We start from the raw sequence: 21,894 nt of genomic DNA, 5'->3' as shown, positions 1-21,894 counted from the left end.
AAATGTTCTCATGAACTCCTATGACAAAGGTGGCCTCAATTTTCTCGATTTTTATACCTTGAATAACACATTTAAAATTAATTGGCTGAAACAACTTTTTAGAAATCCCAGCTCAATTTGGAACAATATACCTCTTCATATTTTATCTAAAGTTGGTGGTGTTGATTTCTTTCTCATGTGTAATTATGATGTATGTAAAATCCCACTAAAATTATCTGCATTTTACCGCCAAGCCTTCATTTAATGGTCCCTTGTATACAAACACAACTTTTCACCTCACAAATATTCTATCTGGAATAACAGGGACATTTTATATAAACGTAAATCACTCTTCATAGAATACTGGTTTCGAAATAAGATTATTTTTGTGTATCAATTATTTAACAACCAGGGCTTACTTTGAACTTATGAGGAATTTCTATCTAAATGTAACTTCCCTGTTCCCCCTTTAGAATATGCTAGAGTGTTTGGAGCTATCCCTTCTGGTGTCTGCATGCTGTTTAAATTCCAACACAGAGTTAATGTTGAGGAGCCTTTTCTACTCTCTCCCATTAATACTCCTGTGGGGAAAATATGTCTGACCGGTTATCCTAGGAAAAACAACAAAGCAATACGAACATTATTTCAAACGAACATTGTTTCACTACCTCGTAGCATGTCTTATTGGAACATGTTTGTTGAAGACATTGCATGGAAGGAGGTTTGGCAAACACCCAATAAATTTTTAATCACTAATAAGGTTAAAGAAGTTTCTTTTAAGCTTATCCATAGAATTTACCCAGCTAAAATGTTTATTCAAAACAGATTTAAATTAAACATTGAGACACTCTGTAGTTTTGGTTGTAATTCCCCTGAAACAGTTATCCATCTTTTTTGGCATTGTCCCAAAGTGAAGGTATTTTGGCAGAAGATATGTGATTTTATTAATGATAAAATTCATTCTTGTTTTGTCTTATCTTGGAAAGATGTTTTGTTGGGTCTAATATCAAACAATATGCAAAAGGACTCTGCTTTTCTTTTAAATCTTTTACTAATTTTGGCTAAATTCCATGTTCATAAATGTAAATTTTCTGGTAGAAAACCTTGTTTCACTGTATTCCTTTCTGAATTAAATCAGTATATCAACAGTATTCGAAATTCAGAGAAGCAAAAAGCAATCAGAACATTGTCTGTATGTGATAGTTTCAGTATTTTCTCGTAGAGTTTAACCCCCTGGCTTATTTCTCTCTATTCTTGTTCTTCTGTTTGTTACAGTTGTGTATTTGATATTTGCAGTTGTGTTTTTATTGCATACCTAAAAGTACATCTTTGTAAAATGACATAATGTGCAATAAAGTTGATTTAAAAAAAAAAAAAGAGAGGACCAACTGGGACGTCTTTGAACATCCAGACCTGGAGGTGTTCACAGACAGTGTGCTGTGTTACATTAAGAACTGCATAGACACTGTTACGGTGGACAAGCACATTAGGGTGTACCCCAACAGAAAGCCCTGGATGAACCGGGAGGTCCAGCAGCTGCTGAGGGAGAGGAACACTGCCTTCAGATCTGGCGATAGGGTTCTTTACAGCTCAACCCGAGCCAACCTGAAGAGAGGCATCAGGAAGGCCAAAATGGATTACAACAGGAGGATTGAAGGCTGGTTGGACAGCAACAACAGCAGGGAGGTGTGGAAAGGGGTCCAGCATCTTACCAACTACAGGACCACCCTTCGTGCTGCCGAAGCTGACTCCTCGCTGGCAGAGGAGCTGAATCTCTTCTTCACTCGCTTCGAGGTAGAAAACTCTGACACACCCACACACCCTCACCCAGTGGCACACAGCAGCCTCAGCTTCACCATGAAGGAGCAAGAGGTGAGAAGCATACTGAGGACCGTCAACCCCAGGAAAGCTGCTGGACCCGATGGTGTCTCTGGACGCGTTCTGAAGGACTGCGCGGACCAGCTGGCTGGAGTCCTTACCAGGATTTTCAACCAGTCTCTTGCCCAGTCTACTGTCCCACCATGCCTGAAGTCCTCCATTATAGTCCCCCTGCCCAAGAAAACACACATCACCAGTCTCAATGACTACCGGCCAGTTGCACTCACCCCAGTGGTGATGAAGTGCTTCGAAAAACTGGTACGGAGTCACATGACATCACTACTTCCAACATCCCTGGACCCACACCAGTTTGCGTACAGGGCAAAGAGATCCACAGAGGACGCCATAGTCACAGCCCTCCACACTGCATTGTCCCACCTGGAGAAACAGGGAAGCTATGTGCGGATGCTCTTTGTGGATTACAGCTCGGCGTTTAATACCATTCTCCCTCACAAACTGGTAAATAAACTGATGGAACTAGGACTTCCACACTCCACCTGCTCTTGGATCAAGAGCTTTCTTACTGATCGCAGTCAGAGAGTGAGAGTGGGTCCACACACATCCAAGGCCCTCACACTCAGCACTGGCTCCCCACAGGGCTGCGTGCTAAGCCCCCTGCTCTACACCCTGTACACCCATGACTGCATTCCTGCTCACCACAGCAACACCACTGTCAAATTCGCAGACGATACGACAGTGGTGGGACTCATTTCGGGGGGAGATGAGTCTGCTTATAGAGACGAGGTGGATCAGCTGACGATGTGGAGTAGGGAGAACAATCTGCTCCTCAATACCACAAAGACCAAGGAGGTCATTATTGACTTCAGGAGGAAGAAAACTGCTGTTTCTCCACTGTTCATCAGCGGGGTCTGTGTGGAGAGAGTGCCAGACTTCCGCTTCTTGGGGGTCCACATAGAGGAGGATCTAACCTGGGGAGTAAACACCTCTGAGCTGCTAAAAAAGGCCCAGCAGAGACTGCACTTCCTAAGGGTGCTCAGGAAGAACAACATCTCCCAGAGACTGCTGGTGTCCTTTTATCGATGCTCTATTGAGAGCATCCTCACGTACTGTGTCTGTGTGTGGTTCAGCAGATGCACAGTGGCTCAGAGGAAAGCTCTTCAGAGGGTCATTAACACGGCACAGAAGATCACTGGCTGCCCTCTCCCCCCTCTGGAAGAACTCCACAACTCGCGCTGCCTCAAAAAAGCCCAGGACATTCTTAGGGACATTTCACACCCTGGACACTCCCTCTTTGAACTGTTGCCATCAGGGAGAAGGTTCAGGTCAATCAAAACAAGGACTGACAGATTCAAGGAAAGTTTTTATCCCGTAGCAATAACTACATTAAACGCTGTAAAGAACAAGCCATAAATGGAAACATGACAGAATGTTCACGCGTGTGTGGGTTATGTCTGCTGTATTTTATATTGTTTTTATACTATTTATTGTGATTTTATTTTTTACTATTAGACTATTTTTGCACCTTAATCTCGTTGTACAATGTTGCAATGACAATAAAGACTGACTATCTATCTATCTATCTATTGATCTATCTATCTATCAATCTATCGATCTTGTGTTTTAGATTCAGAAAGTGCTTCTTGTTGGGTTGGTGGTGTGTGACATATACCACAAATGTATAGGCACTTTAACATTGGGAGTTGGGTCATCTAGACCAACTAGACAGTGCGTTGAACCTTTTTTCTTCAATGATTTGTGTAAAACAAGTAAAAGACAAATGTTTGGATAAAGATAAACTTTACTTGAGGCATAAAAGGCATCTCTAAATCCAAGTTCAAGTGCATTTAATGAATGAAAAACATTAATAAGACAAACAGAAACAATTAAAAATAAACAAGTGTAATGAACATAAATAGCGGTTAAAGGAGAATTATTGTACAATTACACAGATGTGAGGGCACCTGAAAGGATGATAACAAAACCCTGAAGTCCATTCTTACCAACAAAGTCTCTCAAACTTCTAAAAACAGCTTTATGAAAGCTGTGAACACCAAAGGTTTACATTTGGAAGGGACCCATTTAACTGGAAGTACTTATTTAGTCTAAGCTACTACATATAAAAAGTCATCTAATATATATAGGCCTTTTATGAAAAGAGGGTTAATTAAAAGAGCAACAGAAGACAATTGACTAAATTAAGACAAAATCTACAAGGACTTCAATGTATCAAGATCTTTACCACAAAAACCTCAACTCCACCAAAAATAATTGTGTTGGAGAACAGTGGACTCAGAGCAGACTTCCATCAACTGATCTGACTATCTGCATAAAATGTCAAACTATACCCTTCTTTGTTTCCCCCGCACCTTACCCTCAGCAGTGTCAGAGGCACCTCAGTCTGGCGGTCCCGAACAGAGCACAGTACCATGTTGGTTAGTGCTTGGTGATCTTAAAAGGCCTCCGTCACTGCAGAACTAAAACTACCTCAGGTGCTGCAAGATGACCAACAATTGGTTTACTGTTTTCATCCTATTCTCACTGAACTTCAGGAAAAACAAATGTTTCTGATAATGACAAATATCAGCATCTGCTAGATCTTTGAGTTAATGCGATAAGCATGTTCCTCTGGACAGGTATGTTTATCTGAAGCACCAGCATGGACCAATGAAGGTTGTCCATTTTCTAATGAATGACCTTTTATGACTCACAGTCCTGACAGGTCACACCTCCAGTAACAAAAGGTCAAACTGCTTCAGAACAGGTGGGTGGTCGAACGGCTGAATGTGTGGTACTTCCTCTCAAACATGGAAGGCAGATGGACCATAGATGGCGAGTGATGTGCCTGTCGGAAAAGGGGAAAAAGACAGATCAATGTTTAAGAAAGATTAACTGGAGAAAACAAATCTCATATTTCCTAATATAGAATTAATGTGCAAGATTTTCTAAGATTCAGGAAAGTTGTAAAAACCAATTGTGAAGAAGAAACCCGTCAGTGACTGACAGAAACACGTTAGAACAATATGGACTGTGATGTTGTCTCTGGGCTCTTTGGGTCACTCACATCAATCTCAGACACCTGTAATAATCAGTTTGCAGGTGAGTTCAATCAAAGAAAAAAACACTAAAGAAGGACGTTCCACATTTTAAAGCAGACCGAGATTTTCAAGCAACATGGGAAAGAAAAAGGATCTCTCTCCTGAAAATTCTGAAATAGTTAAACGCCTTGGACAAGGTATGAAAACCTTGGATTTTTCATGAAAACTTTAGGCCAGACAAATACAACAGATTAAGAGAGCAGCAGCTAAAATACCATTACAAGGCAGCAAGCACAGATTCAAAAGCCTCTCATGAGTTCAACGGATGTAAGAATTGCCTTATAAAGCTACTTGTTGCAAGCCCAGCTGTGTGAGGAAATGCCAAGCAAGCATGCTCCAGAAATGTGAGAGGATCTCCAGGACTTGATAAACGCAGACACCATGATGCTGACCACTGGTTTACGCACTTTTTCCACCATGCACTGCAGAAAGTTATTGTAGGCTGTTTTCTATTGTTGTGACTAACCGTATTTTCACGACTATAAGGCGCACTTAAGTCATGAATTTTCTTCCGCCAGCAAGGGTCGTCCTATGAGCCAGTGCGTTTAATGTGTAGCTGTGGGTCGTAGAAGAAGATGGAGTGAGGAAGGGAGAGAGAGATAAAGGCCGAGTGGAACCTGACTGCAGTGTCACTGTCTGCACTTTTCGACTGTACATGCTTCTTCTGCCTCATAACCCTCAACCAATCCAGTAAGAGAGGAGTAAGCGGTGAGGCAGGTTGCTCACAGACGTTGACTAATATTCAGCATAACATGAGTGTCACTTCTCTTCACAGCCACCTAACTCAAGGTGTGGGAATAAACACTTCCTTCAAAAAAAAAGGTTTCCTCTAAAGAACAGAGACTGGATGTTTTATTAACCCACTCTAGAAGCACTGAGGGTCTGAACGGGGCATTAACGTGCCCGCGCCTCAACACCCGGTGTGCCTTTCGTATGTGTCAATGACGGAAAAATCCCCCGTGACTGAGACCGCGCCCTACCATCCGGTGCGCCCTATGGTCGTGAAAATACGGTAGATAAAAATCAGAATTGTACAATATGTCCCATAGTTTCACATCGAGGCCACATGAGAGCAAATAAAACACTCGCCGCTAATTCATAAATGAAAACTCCCGTTTTTACTGTCAGCATGTGAAATAAATTATGTTTGAAAACGATAAGTAAAAACTATTTGAATGTTCTTTATTCCTGTTAATAAAAAGCGAACCAAACCCAAAGCACAGAACCTAAGCTGATTTTGTGTTTGAGAAACCATTCACCAAGGATAACAAAGATTTAAAAACTCACGAAAGTTCTGTCTTAGGTATTATTAAGGAGGGAAGAATAAAGACCTAATTCTAGGTTTTAAACTCTTCCATTTCACTCAATCTTTGTGTATAAACCACCAATAATGGATCCACCCTGTGAAAGGCCCCAGCTTCCACCACCGTAATTTGTCCACAAAACCCACAGGTTAACTATTCCACATCCACTCTTCAAATTTTCTGCCCAACTAATAAAAATATTTCCACATCTTTGGACACAAATCACTAAGTTTAGTTTGATCTTTTGCGGCAGGGTGTTCACTTTAAAGAGCAGATTTTGGATGGAAGCTACACCGGTGCTTTGTGGATGTTGAATGGCAGAACTAAAGAAGTGAGGTTTAGATTGATGTTACAGAGGGTGCAGGAACACCACAATGTCAGAAAAGACGTGTTTCCTCACATGAAACCTCAGGACTGCACTGAGTGTCGGTCTAAAGCAGAGTCTCACTGCGAGGGCCGATGGCCTTGTGTGGGTCCACGTGCTCAGGACGTCTTCGCTCACAAATGGTCACGGTTTGGACATTGCCTTGATGAGAGGCTGCAGCTCTTGCCTGGAGTCGTATTGAGGATGGAGATCTAAACACATGCTGGCCAGACTTTGGCTGGGAATGCACGAATTTAGAGTCATTCTCAACTGTAGAGGTGCAATGCGCTACATATGTGGAAGTGTGGGGAATGGAGAGGGTGGACTGAGGCTGTGCTGCCAGGGTCAGCGATGGAGTAGAACTGGGGGACTGGGATTCTTGGTTGCCAGAGGCAGCAGGATAAGAAGGGCTGCTGCTGCTTGGGCTTGGGGCTGGGGTACAAATACAGACAGGCACCCTGGTTCTGAGGGGTGGGTGGTCAAGAGAGTTAGAGCGCTGAACCACGGCACTGGATTTTGCTGAATCACTCAAAGAAAACGTAGATGTAGAGCGAGACATCTGGAGGAGAGAGACAGATGAACCAAGAATTCAAAAATGAAGACAGAAAAAGGAGGGACATCATCACAAAGTCAAAATCAAACCATATCCCACAGAGCTCTGTCTGCACCTTTCTGAGAGCTGATGGCCGATGCTAAACAGGGGTTTACTTGTAAAATTGCCAACAGCTTGTATTCATTTTCAATTACTGACCACTAGAGGAGGATGGGAGGGGGGGTGCAGTCCACATTTCCTTATATACACTATTTACCAATAGTATTGCCTCACCTCCCTTGACTCACATGAACTGAAGGGTCATCCCATTCCTAACCCGAAGAACAGTTAAAAGCAGCGCAGTAAGAGACGCCGTCACATTAGCCCAATGCATCATGGGAGTTGTAGTGGAGAGCAGTGGTGCTGATGCCGGACAGACTCATGTTTCTGTCCTTTATTAGTTTATTCACCGTTTACACTCTGACACCGGATCCCAGGGGAAGCTACTAGGGATCCGCACGGATCTCTAGTCCCGGTTCTGCACAGAACCTCCCTCACTCAGTGATTTATTTAAATTAATTGTCTTTTTTTTTTATCTGCATCAAAGTGGCTGTTGGACATTTGTCCAAAAGTGTCTTTACAAACCCCACCCTCCTGATGTGCGTGGGCAGAGTTTTTCTCGCCCTCCTTATGAAAGACAGAAAATGCTGAGAGATCCGCTGCATTTATATTGGAGAGGTCCACATAGTCTGCAAACTACTCAGTGTGAAACCTGAGCCAATTGGAATGAACACAGAGCTGATATTCTGCTGATGGTAAATGTTTTTAGATCAGTGAAATATAGCACACTGGTTGAAAAACACTGAGTTGTTTTGTTCTTGCATTTATTTATTAATAGTTTGAGATTGAAAAAATATATTTTAGTTGTGTAAAAGTGAAAGTTGGAAGTCTGTTATAATAAGAAAACTTCATAAAGCCGCTTTTTTAAATTGTATTTTGATTTTTTACTGTGTGTCATGAATTTAAATAAAATTACCTTAAAATGAGGCTTTCCACTGCTATTATTAAATTAGATTACAATAGATTAATTAATTACAGGTCATGATTAATTAATAGCACAAAAAATTAATCACATGACAGCACTAGTTCTACTAATGTTCCGTTTGCATTATTTGGATGTGGGCTAAACTTTATGACACTGATATGTGGATGGATTTGACATTCATTCTTGATTAATTGTACACACTTAATTGACACTTTTAATTATCTTGCAAGAAATACACATTTGATTCTTACATTTGTAATGGCTTTCCATTCCGCTGGTGTCATTTTTTTCCTTTCTTTGTTAAATAGTGTCCGGAACATCTTATCTCAGAGGTCTGTGTTTTTGTCACTTTAACTGCACTTTGTTCACAGTTCTGTGAAAGGCAACAGGCTCAAAAAGGCTTAGGTGGTACCGACAAGGCAGACCACACCCCTGGAATTTTAGTGTCACTTAATTGTCTGCCTGTTGAAACTAGAAACAGAATTTAAATCTCTCTCTCAAATATACAGCTCTGACCGTTTCTCATCAACCCAGCAGTGAACTCGACTTTCAGACTGAAGCAGATTGTGACACACTCATAACATCTGCACTATGGTGCGTTCACATGAAACACGATTCGTGGGTCAAATTCACGGCGGCCGGCTCCATTTGGATGCGTGGCAAATTCCCTGCTCGACCTGTGGGAGGAGCTACTGCCTAATGTTTTAGCCTGATCGCTACATGGAGCAGTGTCTGCGTTTATCTCCTTACAATGCATGCAAGACTCTGACCATGTTAAGAGAAATTAGAGGAACTTATTACTATCTCGACGGGCATAAAAAATATATCATGAAATTCAGGAGAACGATCAGCTTATCCTCATGTTGGTTATGGACTCCCCCTGCTGATCATGTCATTGAACTGTCACATGCATTTCCTTTGGCAAAGTTCAGATTTTTAACCCTGAACATACTGCCCTGCAATGCTCAAATCATGGCAGCACCGGACAGGCGCACCGTGCCAAATGCTCAAATCATGCCGCAAGACCTCAGATAACATCTGTACATTTACTTAACACTCAAACTGGACGCCTCTGCTGCGTGAATCACGTTCGGTGTGAACGCAGCTTTAGACAGCTGGTGAAAAAGCGTAGGTAATGTGCATGGGTCAATGGTTTGTGGGTCCGCTTGCACACTAATGCGGTTGTTGGGTTGGGTGTGTCCTGTGACTACGTCTCCTTCTCTGGACCCACAAAAGCATAATCAAGTCATTCTTCAGGACAGAAAAAAAAACCTTTTCAGAGTCACAAAAAAGTCATTTTGATCCTAGAAGTAAAGTAAATTGATTAAACTTCAACTTCAGCTATAAACTCAAACTGAAATGTTGTTTGCTTTGTCTTAATGTTGAGCAAGCGCTGATTAAAAAAATTATAAATGAATTAGATCCCGTCTTTCCATTGGTTTGTTGGTAAATGTCAAATCAAAAGTGTGTGGTTGAATAAATCCCAACTAGAAGAGACTGTAACAAAGTTTGCAACAAATTCTTGAAAACTAGATAAGTTCCTCTTATCAGAATGAGAAGCAGATGACTCACAGCCAGTGTGGCGCTGCTGCAGACTCTGTTCTCACAACTCAGCCTCTGGGTTTTCTTGTCAGGAGTGGTGTTGGCCATGAAGGCTCTCTGGATGGCACGCTTTGGAGTCTTTGTGAAAGAAAAGGCTCGAGTCACCTGAAGACACAAAGATATTTCACGTTATCCATGGACACCAGTGAAGATCACAAATCATTGAAGAAAAAAGGTTCAGTGCATTGTCTTGTGGGTCTAGATGACCCAACTCCCAATGGTAAAGTAAGTGCCTAGGATAGCACAAGGGTTAAACCTAAGAGCATTCCTTCATTTAATGTGTTTAACATGTTTTGCGGGGAATGAAGTGATAAGAGAATGTGAGACTAGTTCAAAATGTTTCAAACGACTGCACTGCTAAACAACCAAATTAAAGATTGGCATACGTTAAATGTGAACATGTCATGTCTGCCGTCTCCAAGTTAAAGAGCGGGTATATAGTGTTCCCTTAGTGGCATCATGGTTTCCCCCAAATGCTGCCAAGTGAAGCCACCAAAAAACTAAAAGCAGGTAAGGCCAGGACTCTCCGATATACACACGGACAAAATGATTGGTACCCTTCAGTAAATGAAAGAACAGCTCACACTTAGGGCTGTGATGATAACCGCATCACCGCACTTTTTTTTTTTTAAGTTCTGCATATGATGTGTGATTGGAACTATAATAAACACATTAAAAACGTTCATCTTTCCTGATAATTGACTTTTTCTGCTAGTCCTGTGTTCAGACTTTCCTTCTTTCCTTCTCTCCCACCGCGCCTCTCACTCTCTCTCGCCGCGCGCTCTCACTGCCTCTGCGCTGCACGTGACACACTGCTCCCTTTACACACACGGGCGCGCGCTTTCAGAAGCACATCCTCATTCTACAACGGAAGTTTCCGTCTGGCGAGGAAATACGATAAATTCACTGTGTTCTAATTATTCATTTCCATTTGTATTCATCTCCATTGCAAGCTGCGTGCGTTCTTGAGTACACGACACGGCCGCCTGCCGGAGGATTTTGTGTTGGGCGGGGGGTGTTATTACTGTTCTCCTTCACTCTGTAACACCAAAGATGAATTTTGTGCAGCGCAACGTTGCGTGTCTGTATAAACAAAGGCGGAGCCTCCTGCCCCGCGTTCTTCATTGGTTTCCGGCTTCATGGCTACCAGAAAGGTGACAAAGTGTCTGCAGTCTGCTTATTACTGGGCAATACATAATATTTTGAGAAGATGTCTGTACCAGAGAGCACAGCTGAAATTCCCGTGCAGCTAGAGAGCGGTCCACTGCAGAAGAATCAACACGCACCCCCAACACACGTGTGCGCGCTCCCTCCTCCCAGTCCTACACACGATGCAGCGTGCTCACACAGTCAGTCAATCTACAACACCTATATAGGCTATATAGTTAGTTCATTAGTTATATAGGTAGTACTTAGTTGTTACTGTTATTTGTTAATAAAGAACAATAATTTATTTCCGATGCGGCCGCCGGGGGATTTTGTGTTTTGTTTTTTGGGGGCACCAGGGGGCTGGTGGTTCATCACCGCGGTGATCAAAAATCCGACACCGTCACAGCTCTACTCACAATAGTCAGAAATAACTTGAATCTGACAAAAGTAATAATAAACTAAAAAAAAATTATTAAATTAAAGCAATAAAAGAGATATTGCTTTTGAACCACACTTCAACTGAATTATCTACAAAATCATCAAAAATGATGCTAGCCCTAACTAAATATTTTGTTGCAGAAGCTTTAGAGGCCATCACTGCAATGAAGCAGTTCCTGTAACTGTCAATGAGACTCCTCCACCCGTCAGCAATCCTCATCAGCAAACTGCTCCAGCTGTCTCAGGTTTGAAGAGTGCCTTTTTCAGACGGCACGTTTCAGCTCCTTCCAAAGATGCTCAATGGGATTTAGGTTAGGGCTCATATAGGATCACTTTAGAATAGTCCAAAAGAAAATTTTCCGTTTATTTCCCCAGAGGAAAGAGAAGGGGAAAAGTGCGAAAAGAAAAAAGAAGAGAGGAAAAAAAGGGGGACAAAAAGAGAGAGAGGGGGGAAGTGAGTGCCAAGCTGCAGTAATTTCAGAAGGTAATGATTCTAAGCTTCACAACATTTAGATCAGATGGAAAGAAAAATGTTACATCCAGGAATGAACTTCTCACACTAAGATGAGCCTATGGCCATACCAGAAAATCTGATCTGATGCGTCCATCACTACACTGTGGGTTAGGAGCGAGGGATACCGCAGACAGGAAGTGGTGTGAAGTGTGCACGTGGGGTGGAGATTCAAGCACACGGCCGAAGTGTACCATGCACTCATTCAGGGGACCAGATTCTCCAGGATCTGATGCTGCAATGAGGGCAACCATTGCTGAGGAGCATTTGTGGCTGGACTCAGCTGCAAACAGCCGCCGCTCTGGACAGCCTGAGGTGGAGCTCAGCCGGTCCAACCTGGGAGCAGCAAGCTGACACTGAACTCTCACACTAACACTTTTATAAACCCTCTGCAGGTGAGCAGCTGGTGAGCACAGTTGGAATCAGAAAAGTGTATAAAGTGTGTAGGGAAGAGTTTTCCCACCTTAAAGCATCTATAATCTTACTTTGTGGATTTCACCTATTGCAGGTTGGGTTTGGAACCTAACCCCACGATAAACAAGGGAAGACTGCATTCTTGCAGCATTGTCTCGTTTTTAGTTCATTTCTGCAATCATATAGAGCGACTTCCTGCACATTTTGTTCTTTTTGGATAGAGGTACTGAATAATACTTTTGAGTTAACTTCATTACAAGGAGGCAGAGCTTTTCTAACCCCCTCTTAGTGAGTTGACATGGTACCTTTTTCGAGGTCTTCTTAATGGCTCTGGATGCTTTGCTCAGTGTGCTGTCCATGTCCTTTGTGCTGACCTGAAGTGAGTCTGGGTCTGTGATCTGGATAAGATCCTCCTGAAAACAACAACAAAACCCATTGCAGATTAATCACATGGCTAGAAGATGGGAAGTGCGGCAGAATTTATGTTAGGCCTGGAGCTCAAACCTTCTAACCCAGCAGACATCTTTAGCAGTCTGTGTGTATTTCATTAAAATGCATGGAAGACACTGAGGATGTTTAGAGATCGGGTTTACTTATTTTAAAAAGCTCCACAAAAACATCTGTAATCACATCTCCATGTCTGCTAGAAAAAAAGAGCAGAGATGACTTCAGGTAGGAATATTAAACTATTAAAGTCACAAAAACCTAGATGCTCATTCTGGTTTAAACTTCTGCTGACCATTTGTTCACTGGGGCCTTCTGGGAAAATAAGTGCAGGCATACATGACAAGTCAGTCACAATCGAGAAGAACGAGGAGAGAGCTTCAGATGATGATGATAAAGAGAGACGATCAGCAGATGATGAAGAGGGAGAAGAAGAGAGGTGCAGAGGAGAGGGTTGGGGCATTCCTTCCTCAGAAGATCCTTCACCTCACAAAACTGGGGACTTGTTGAGGCAATAATGGTTGAAATGGCTCCAAAATGTTCTATTGTCATATCCAAGATCAGTTAATAATTAGATTTATACATTTAAACAATTAAAGTGTTGTGTGGATGTTTAGATGGGATGGGGCATTTTATTATGTTCAATAGGGGGCATGAGGAGTCACTAAACGGGCATCTACTTTTTACCACTTTTATGCTTTTACTTACTTTTATTTTATTTTTATTGCTCTTATACTTTTATTCTTTTTACTCTGTTTTTAGTGAGTGTGATTATTTTAAGATTTTATGACTATTTATTACTCAACTACTTTTTAAATTTCTATTGAATGTTTGTGTATTTGAGGAACAATGGATGGATATGCAAGTCCCTCGGGATTATTAAAGTACTCTATCTATTTATGTCTGTGTGTGTGTGTGTGGTGGTGGTGGGGGTTATAATGTGACCGCATACCCCTATGACATTGGGTAGTTGCCATTGCCCTCAGAGCCTCTGGAGCGGGTCAATAATAGAACCAATCTCTGTTTTTTGGGAGGAAAACCTTTTTATTTCATTACTGTTCTCCCTAACTGAGAAACACAAACTGAATGCGCACTCACACTCACTTAGATGAGTGTCTGCCCCCTCCTTTTGGAGCACGGCACGCAGGAACTCGGCACACACACATTTCAGCACACACACATAGACACTCATTGTGGAAAAAAGCAGCAGGAGAAACACTGAGTTGGTTCTACTGATGTCTTCTATTACTTCTAGCCGAAGTCCCACAACTACACATTAGCCGCTTAACCTCATAGGGCGCCCCCTACAGGTTGGAGAAAATTTAAGACTTTTAAGTGCGCCTTATAGTCGAGAAATTACGGTAAATACTTTGTTATTCACCCGTTGTTGGAAATGACAGCAGTCAAACCTTTTCTACAAGTCTCCACTAGGTTTTCACAAACTGTTGCTGGTATTTTGCCCCATTCCTCCATGCAGATCTGCTCTAGAGCAGTGATGTTTTGAGGCTGTTGCTGGGCAACACGGACTTTCAACTCCTGCCACTCCAGGACTTTGAAATGCTTCTTACAAACTAAAATAATTTCTTTAAAAATCAGACAATGAGATTTTCTGTTTTTTTTCTAATTTTGTCCCTCAGATTTGAGGCATATCTATGATGAAAATTACAGGCCTCTTTCATCTTTTTAAGTGGGAGAACTTGCACAACTGGTGGCTGACTTAATACTTTTTTGCCCATCTGTACACCATATGACATTACAGTAACAGGTGGGGAGTCCCGACTCCACTTATATGCTTCCATCATTGGAGTCATTACTCAGGTCTTTACCTCGACCAGAACAGCTCACTCGGTCACTATGCTCTTACTAGCTAGCCCTACCAATCTATCCTCAGTAAACCAATGTCAACTTAACTATTCTTGATGGTGCAAGTCACTGTTGCTTTTATGGCTACTGTGTCTGTTTGCAGAGTGCTGACTTTGAGAGGAGTACACTTCACAGACCGAAGCTGTGAGAAAATAGAGGCCTTACCCTCAAATATGGGACTGCTTTGCTTGCAAAGAGGTCAATTGCTGATCTTCTAAAGAAAATACCATCTGCCCACTGTTCTTGTTCTTGATATATCTGAATATATCTGAATATACCTTTGGGATAGAATGGTCTGGTACACCCAGTGGCATCTCCTTCTGTATGCATTTCCCCTAGTGAAAATGATTTAGCAAAAGACATATTGGCTACGCAAACAGAGCCGGTCTCTTCTTTTGTTAGCCCCCAAATGGCTGACAAAGTCTTGGTTTGCTAAAAGAAATCTAGCCTGTGGAGGCTCGGTTTTAGCTCTCAATCCACAGAGATTCTGTCAAGCAGGCAGGGAAATATTTTAAGACGCAATAAATAAATACTTTAAATAAAAATGTGACTAAAACTGGTATTTTATAAATATAAGAAATGTGAATCCATAATTCTAAACAACTTTATTAGCAGGATCTTTGTACATTAGACAACCAGTTGCTGAATATTCTGCATTATTATTATGGTCTGTGTGAAAAACTGTCACAATAAATCCATATTTGGAGTAAGGGCTCCAATTTTTGTCTATGAGATGCAGCTTTCCTCACTGGATCTTCTCAGCAAAAAGAAACTTTCCTAAATGGTTTGTTTTGTGTTAACTTTGGCGGCTTGGGGGTATCAATTTAGCGGTCAGCGCAGCCACTTTAAGAAAAGTAGAGAATGGATTTTAATTTGTCCAGAATGAGTCGGATGTTTTCCAAAATAATTTTCCTTTTAAGATCAGGTTATAAATAAAAATGAAAAAAATGCAGGTCATGTTTTTCCTCTGTGGCCTGATACAAACTGTCCCACGGATTGGTACCGGTCCACGAGACGGCTGGGGACCACTGCCATACTCTATGTGTTGTATCGAGTGAATCAACAGAAAGGGAACAACATGTTATGTCATTTAGTGTGTTCCCACTAAATGAAGAGCAGCTAGCAATCTAAGGGAAAACAGCAATGATAAGATTATAAGTGGGGGCGCGAGCGCCCACCTGTCATCTGCCACTGGGTTTGAATAGATGTGTTTTCAGCCAGACATGCAAGGGTATGATATCACTTATTACTACTACATTTGATGTACTGAGTTCCTGTACTTCAGAAAACTAAAGTCATAGACAGACCATTTAAGTTTTGAGTAAGGCAACATTGCTCTCTGCTGCTAAGATTAATACTGCATGTGACATTAACAGATTTGAACATGTTAGTTTGAAATCATTAGCATCCAGCTACGGTTTCTTATAACTCAAAAATTAAATATTTGGTACAACTGAACAAGAAATATATCAAAGAAAAAAAAAATTATTTGTGTCTATAAACATCCATCATATTTTAAACATCCAAATCTAAAAGTTAACACTTGTTGCTTTGTCATTATTTTGACATGTCAGATTAGCTAAATAAAGTTTATGGACCCGCAACCTGTAGCCATTCTGCTACGGTCTGGAGTCACGTTTGAGTTTTAAACCTTTATCCAGGTCTTAATCATAGACTGTATATGTGAACTGGACTAAGCAACCCCTCCCCTGTCGCGTTTCCAAATATGAAGTCCCTGCTGGTTCCAGAAAGTCAAAATCCATCAGACTCCTACTGAAAAATAAATGGCTATTAGTCAGTTATCATATTTGCTAGAATGGCCATTTTGTTTATTTTTAAAAGGAGGGAAGAAGAGAGAGGGATGTTAGAGAGGGGGGGATAGAAGGGTGATTATAGAAAGGGGGGGGGGGGGGGGGGTAAAACCATGAAGCAGCATAAAGCAACAAGTTGCTGGATGGTTATAATCATTGCAGTGAGGTTCAGATGTAATACACGTCTGCCAGGGGCGGGGCCTGTCCACACACACACTCAGATGTTATAAACACCTGTTTGATCCAAAAACGTTCACATGATAACATGTACACAATACAATTAGTGTTCACACACGCATACTTATGCCTAAAAATGGATGGTGGAATGTGAAAAGAAGAAGGGAGAGTGTCCAGCCATCCCCACACCAAGACCCCCACTGCAGCAGCAGCGGCAGTTATTAAAACAGTTATTGATCTGGATTTGTGTGTCTCGTTTTGTCATTGTGTGAATGTGGGTCTTCTTACCGCATCAGCCCTGCAGATGGTGTTGGCAACATGACGGCAAAGTGTGCGCAGCCAGGCACTTTTAACAGTCTCCTCCCCAACCAGCTGAAAGCTGAACAACAAGTTTTCCTGTTCAGTGGGAGGTCGGACCACCAGCGCAAACGCATTCACACACTCTGAGGAGAAAATAAACAAGGCCATAATGAACATTTAGGAAATTTTATGGTAAAGTACATTGTAAAATGTCTTAATATATTCTCCTAGAGATGTCATTACAAAATCTAAAAGTGTTTTTTATATATTTACCGCACTTAAAGATCAGTCGTGGCAGGCCTTTTTCATTACCTAACTTTTTTTTTAAATTAATAACTGAATGCCTTTTTGTTTTGATATGATAAAGCAATGACATGTCATGGCTTCTAATGGCAAGTCATATATTGAGCTAAAAAACGTAATCTTGTAATTGTGTTGTATTAAAGTGGGTAATTGGGACGGTTGTAAGGTCATTTAAAGGTAAAAAAAAGATATTCCAGGAACCAGGGGCTTAAAAAAATCGTTTGACATTAAACTGATCCACTACAGCGATGTCTCCACAGAGACATCGCTGTAGTGGATCATTCCACAGAGTTTGAGGAGACAGGTGTGTTAAACCCACGTTCAGTGCTGATCTATGAGATATTTTCTGGGTGTCCACAAAAATGATCCCATTTTTAACGTTGAAGTCCCACTATCTGTCACACACCTAGGTGTGCATTTGACCCCTCCCCTGGGGGAGCGATGAGCTGCAGACACAGCCGCGCTCAGGAACCATTTGGTGGCTTAACCCCCCAATCCAACCCCTTAATGCTGAGTGTCAAGCAGGGAGGCATTGGGTCCCATTCATAAAGTCTTTGGTATGACTCGGCCTGGCTTTGAACCCACGACCGTCCAGTTACAGGGCGGCCCTAACCACAAGGCCACTGAGCTGGTAGTGGTGGATGCATCAATCCAAATATTAATAGTGTTGATTCCAAGTCTGTATGGTTATTGGATCGATAGTAGCTTGGTGAGATAAACTGGGGTGCACACGGGGGTTGAACTTTTTACAAAGGTAAGACTTGGGGCAAAAAACACATAAAACCCCCTAAAGACAATAACATTTGTGGCGTGTGAGTTTTATTACCTTCTGTGTCTTGTAGGTCTAGAACTCGTCGAATCTGAGACAGAGGCATCAGTGATATATGTTTCAGTGGAGGTGGGGGTCTCGTCTGTCCCAATGGACTCTTAAAGGTATTGATTACTTTGTGCCTCTTTCTTGCAATCTGCAGAGAATCAAAAACAGAGGTTTAAGACTTGAACCAAGCTTTACAGGCTTTCCCTGTGTGATTGACAATATACCAACAAACTCACAAAGATAAAGAATGCAAATCAATAATTACTCATTCATTAGAAGAGTAGCCTATGCAGGGCTCCAGACTGCGAGCAATTGGTCGCATTTTGCGACCAAAATTTGAGAGTGTGCGACTGAATTTTACATCCAGTCGCACATGCGCGACCAGTAAATTTGCCTCCCCCACCCTTCGTATTTTTTATACATTAAACGTGGAAGGGGCACGTCAATGATCAATGAAATAATCAATGAGACGCGAGCCCACACGCACGCAGGCAGACACACACACTCGCGCACATACTCATGAAACGCGAGCACGCACACTCTCGCGTGATGCCTGTCTGTGAGGCGGCCACTGCGTATGAGAAGAATAGGGAAAGCCTCTGTGAGTGGCTAAAATGCGTGGAGGGGGCGGGGCCTAGAGATAATCGCGTGCGCGTAAACATCTGTGGGAAGGAAACGGAGACAAATGTCACAACCTGATATGTGCGTCTGAACTATGAGTAAGCGAACTATTGATTCGTTCTTCCGACCTGCGGCTAGTGTACCAGTGCCAGAGTGTACAGCAGGGGTCTCAAACTCGCGGCCCGCGGGCTATTTGCGGCCCCCAAGATGATATTTTGCGGTCCCTGCCTTAATATGAAGGTTTAATGTTACTGCAGCCCGCCAGTTTGTATGAATGACACTTTTTCATTGTCGTGCGCGGAGATGACCAACCAATCACAGTGGGGTATATGACTCTTGGGGGCGTGACAATGACAGGGTTTGAAAGCAGGAAACCTGTCAGCCCCCTCCCCGGACCACATTAAGGAGTTCCTTACTTTCCTTTAGAACGTATTCATTCGCTCGTAATTTTCTAAATACATGCAGTCCGTGCTGAACTTTTCTCTGGACCGCACAGAACCGGAGGAAGGTTTAGGTTTAGGTTACGGCGGCGCATCAAACGGGTTACGGCAGCACACCGCTCCCGTCCCGCGGGAGTCGGGTCAGCTGAGGAGAATAAATGTCCCACACCTACATGCGTGACAGCTAACGGGGCTTGAACTTTAAACACGCTCGAGCAAAAACAACATTAGTTTTAGACACACTGAAAATACGTGGGGAAAATGCAACGATAGACGTGTTTGAGATGAACCGGCACCTCGCCTGGATCATTGGGGAAACCAGGCAGGGGGGGCTGTGAGATGAAAGCGAATCTGCAGCGAGACTGAAGGACAACAGGAAATTGGAGTTGTCCTTAACATTCAATTTAGTTTTAATATTCTTCTCCCCCTTAGTATGATCTGTGTTATTATATATTTTATGATTATTTTAATGTTTTGTGATGTATGTAGCCTTTTTTAATGAATTGGTATTTTAAATTATTTTAATTAATCACTCCACTACAAAAACCATCAGGACACATGTCCCATAATGCATTGTTTTGTAGTCTGTAGGGCAGCTTTCAGTCAGTTCAGTTTCCAGCTGTGTCCGGGTAGGTTTGCCCCTTGCTCCCACCCCTTTCTCCTGAAATTTTTGTGATGATTGACAGTTGATGTTTGAGCAAAAACAAAAATACATGTCAGACACCAGGTGATCTGCGCAGCGTTGAGTTCACCTGGGTGATCTCAAACACGCTTATTGTGCATCTTGGCTGCACCTATTTGGTGTCACAAAGATACATTTCCATCCGTTTTCTTTACTTATTTGTACTGTCATGACAGCGATGGTGCTGTCAGTTTACCTTCTTGTTGCATCTTCAAAAGTGCAGAATAAAATGTGACACTGAATTAGAAACAGCACATTGTAATTTCTGCATCTATTATTAAAGTATTTAATAGTAATACAGTGGAAATTAGTAGATTTGGTTAGAATGTTGATTTACGGTATGCGCCCCTAAATTTTCTGGTTGCGCCCCTAAAATTTTCAGTTAGGGGCCACAGTGCTCCTAGTGAAAAAAGTTAGTCTGGAGCCCTGAGCCTATGTGTGTTATTGACTTTGTTTGAACTATTACTGTGATTTGGTATTGTTGCACCCCTTTCATCTCCATTATTTATTTTTTTAAATACATTTCTTGACAGAAAGTTTGGTTAACTTAAGTTCTGAGTAAAGGAGAGTCCCCCACTTGTTAATGCCTCTATTATGCAGGGTCAAGTGTTTACCTCAAGACAGTCATTGAAGAGGAAGAGGGTCACTTGTTCTCCACGGTCACACGGCTGGTCTCCCAAAGCAACCGTTTCCACCTTTTGTACAAGACTGCGGTGCGAAGAAAGCAAGTTTGCCTAAAAAGAAGAAACAGAAATGTTCACAAAAAGAAGAAAGAAATGGCTTCTATGCATGGATCTCAAAGACATATTTCCTGTTAAAATTAAGACCATTGAGCTACTTCCACTTCCAACTAACTACAGACGTTGATTTCCCCTACAACAGAGAACGATTCCGAGCATTGATAGAGTTTAGTTTGTTTTTTGGACTGTATGTTTGTTGTGCGTCTGTACGATGACATTGAAGACACATTTTGACTTCCAAAACTGATGGAACAGCACATAAAGCTGTCATGGATGTGTCCCTGAAAGTCTACCATGCGTTAAATGCAACTTTTTCAGTCACACTTTCCTAAAAATGGCGAGTAACGGAAGAAGTGGGCCATTAATATTCAGCGAAATCGTTTTCATTTTATTCCTGATGACCTTATCAAACCGTCAAATCCTGATGGAACAACTGCTCACTTCCTGCTGTAGGTCCTGATGTCCAAACCCAGCCTGTGATGACTGACCAGAGCAGACAGTCTGTTCTGACCATGACTACTGCTCTACTACTGAGCTGGCTGCCCTAAACGTAGCCTGAGTGAAAATGAAGATCCCTGCTCTGAACTAGCAAGGCTCAGGCGTCAGATGGAGGAGATGGCTATCGGCAAAAAAGTTTACCTCCGGTGATGACATCAGACTTTATTTCAAGACAGTAAGCAATTAAAGTCAATACAATAAAGGCATATCTTATCTTAACAAATGGTAAGCTATCCATTATACAAAAACACAAATGGTTAGTGATTAGCATGAGCACAGTGTGTGCTAAATGCTAAGAGCATCTAATGGCAAAAAAACAACAAAAAACAGTCCTGGAAGTGAGAGAACTACAGTATAACTATGTAGTGTTTTTTTTTTTTTTTAGAGAGATGTTGAGGCCTTCTAGCTTCAAGTTATGAAAAGATATAGGTCTACACGTTCCATGCTAAGTTGCAGTCGGTTGTTGGAGTCTAGACATGCTCGTTTACATGAACCCTGCAACCACACACAGTTTGAAGGTTGTGCCCACCTGGTGTCCTTCTGGAGGCAGATTTCATTTATTGTGAATTTAAGGAGCTCCAGGAGAGATCTAGTAAACTGTAAAGACTCAGCTATTTCCATGTAAACATTGTTCCGCTATGGACTCTCCAAACTGGAAATGACTGAACGGTCTGACATCGAATGTGGAAGGAACGTGTATACTTATACAGTCCCTGTAAAACCCACTTCAGTCCAGACATTTGGATTAACTTTTGTTAGGAAGTTTTCATCACAAACATCTTTTATCACACAAATTGGTAGAGATTGTATTTAACATGAATAACTTTTGCAGAAACCTTCTTCATCTGCTTCTGCCTTCTTCATGAAACTGCTGCAGAGTTAAAACACTGCAGAGTTACTTCTGGCTACTGCTTTCTGACATTTCT

The 21,894-nt window shown here is 41.9% G+C and overlaps 1 protein-coding gene across 8 annotated transcripts in view; it reads right to left on the bottom strand.

Annotated features, from left to right (window-relative positions):
* Window positions 1–3,598: 3,598 nt before the first annotated feature.
* Window positions 3,599–21,894, bottom strand: part of ect2 (epithelial cell transforming 2) — a 39,051-nt gene continuing 20,755 nt past the window's right edge. For 4 of the 8 annotated variants that reach the window (XM_011494490.4, XM_011494503.4, XM_011494496.4 and 1 more), the window contains 7 exons: window positions 20,345–20,464; window positions 17,997–18,135; window positions 16,856–17,010; window positions 12,578–12,685; window positions 9,731–9,865; window positions 6,618–7,140; window positions 3,599–4,660 (listed from right to left, as the gene is read on the bottom strand). In XM_011494490.4, coding sequence (XP_011492792.1) covers window positions 6,649–7,140; window positions 9,731–9,865; window positions 12,578–12,685; window positions 16,856–17,010; window positions 17,997–18,135; window positions 20,345–20,464 — 1,149 coding nt within the window. In that variant the 3' untranslated portion in view covers window positions 3,599–4,660; window positions 6,618–6,648. The remainder of the gene's footprint in view (window positions 4,661–6,617; window positions 7,141–9,730; window positions 9,866–12,577; window positions 12,686–16,855; window positions 17,011–17,996; window positions 18,136–20,344; window positions 20,465–21,894) is intronic. The other 4 variants (XM_004067575.5, XM_078945485.1, XM_011494510.4 and 1 more) reach the window with 1 other exon arrangement.

This window comes from Oryzias latipes, chromosome 4, assembly GCF_053564925.1.
Source record: "Oryzias latipes strain Hd-rR chromosome 4, Olatipes_Hd-rR_3.1".
Lineage (NCBI taxonomy): Eukaryota > Metazoa > Chordata > Actinopteri > Beloniformes > Adrianichthyidae > Oryzias > Oryzias latipes.
The sequence above is the reverse complement of the archived record's forward strand: the minus strand, read 5'-3'. Positions and strand labels throughout refer to the sequence as shown.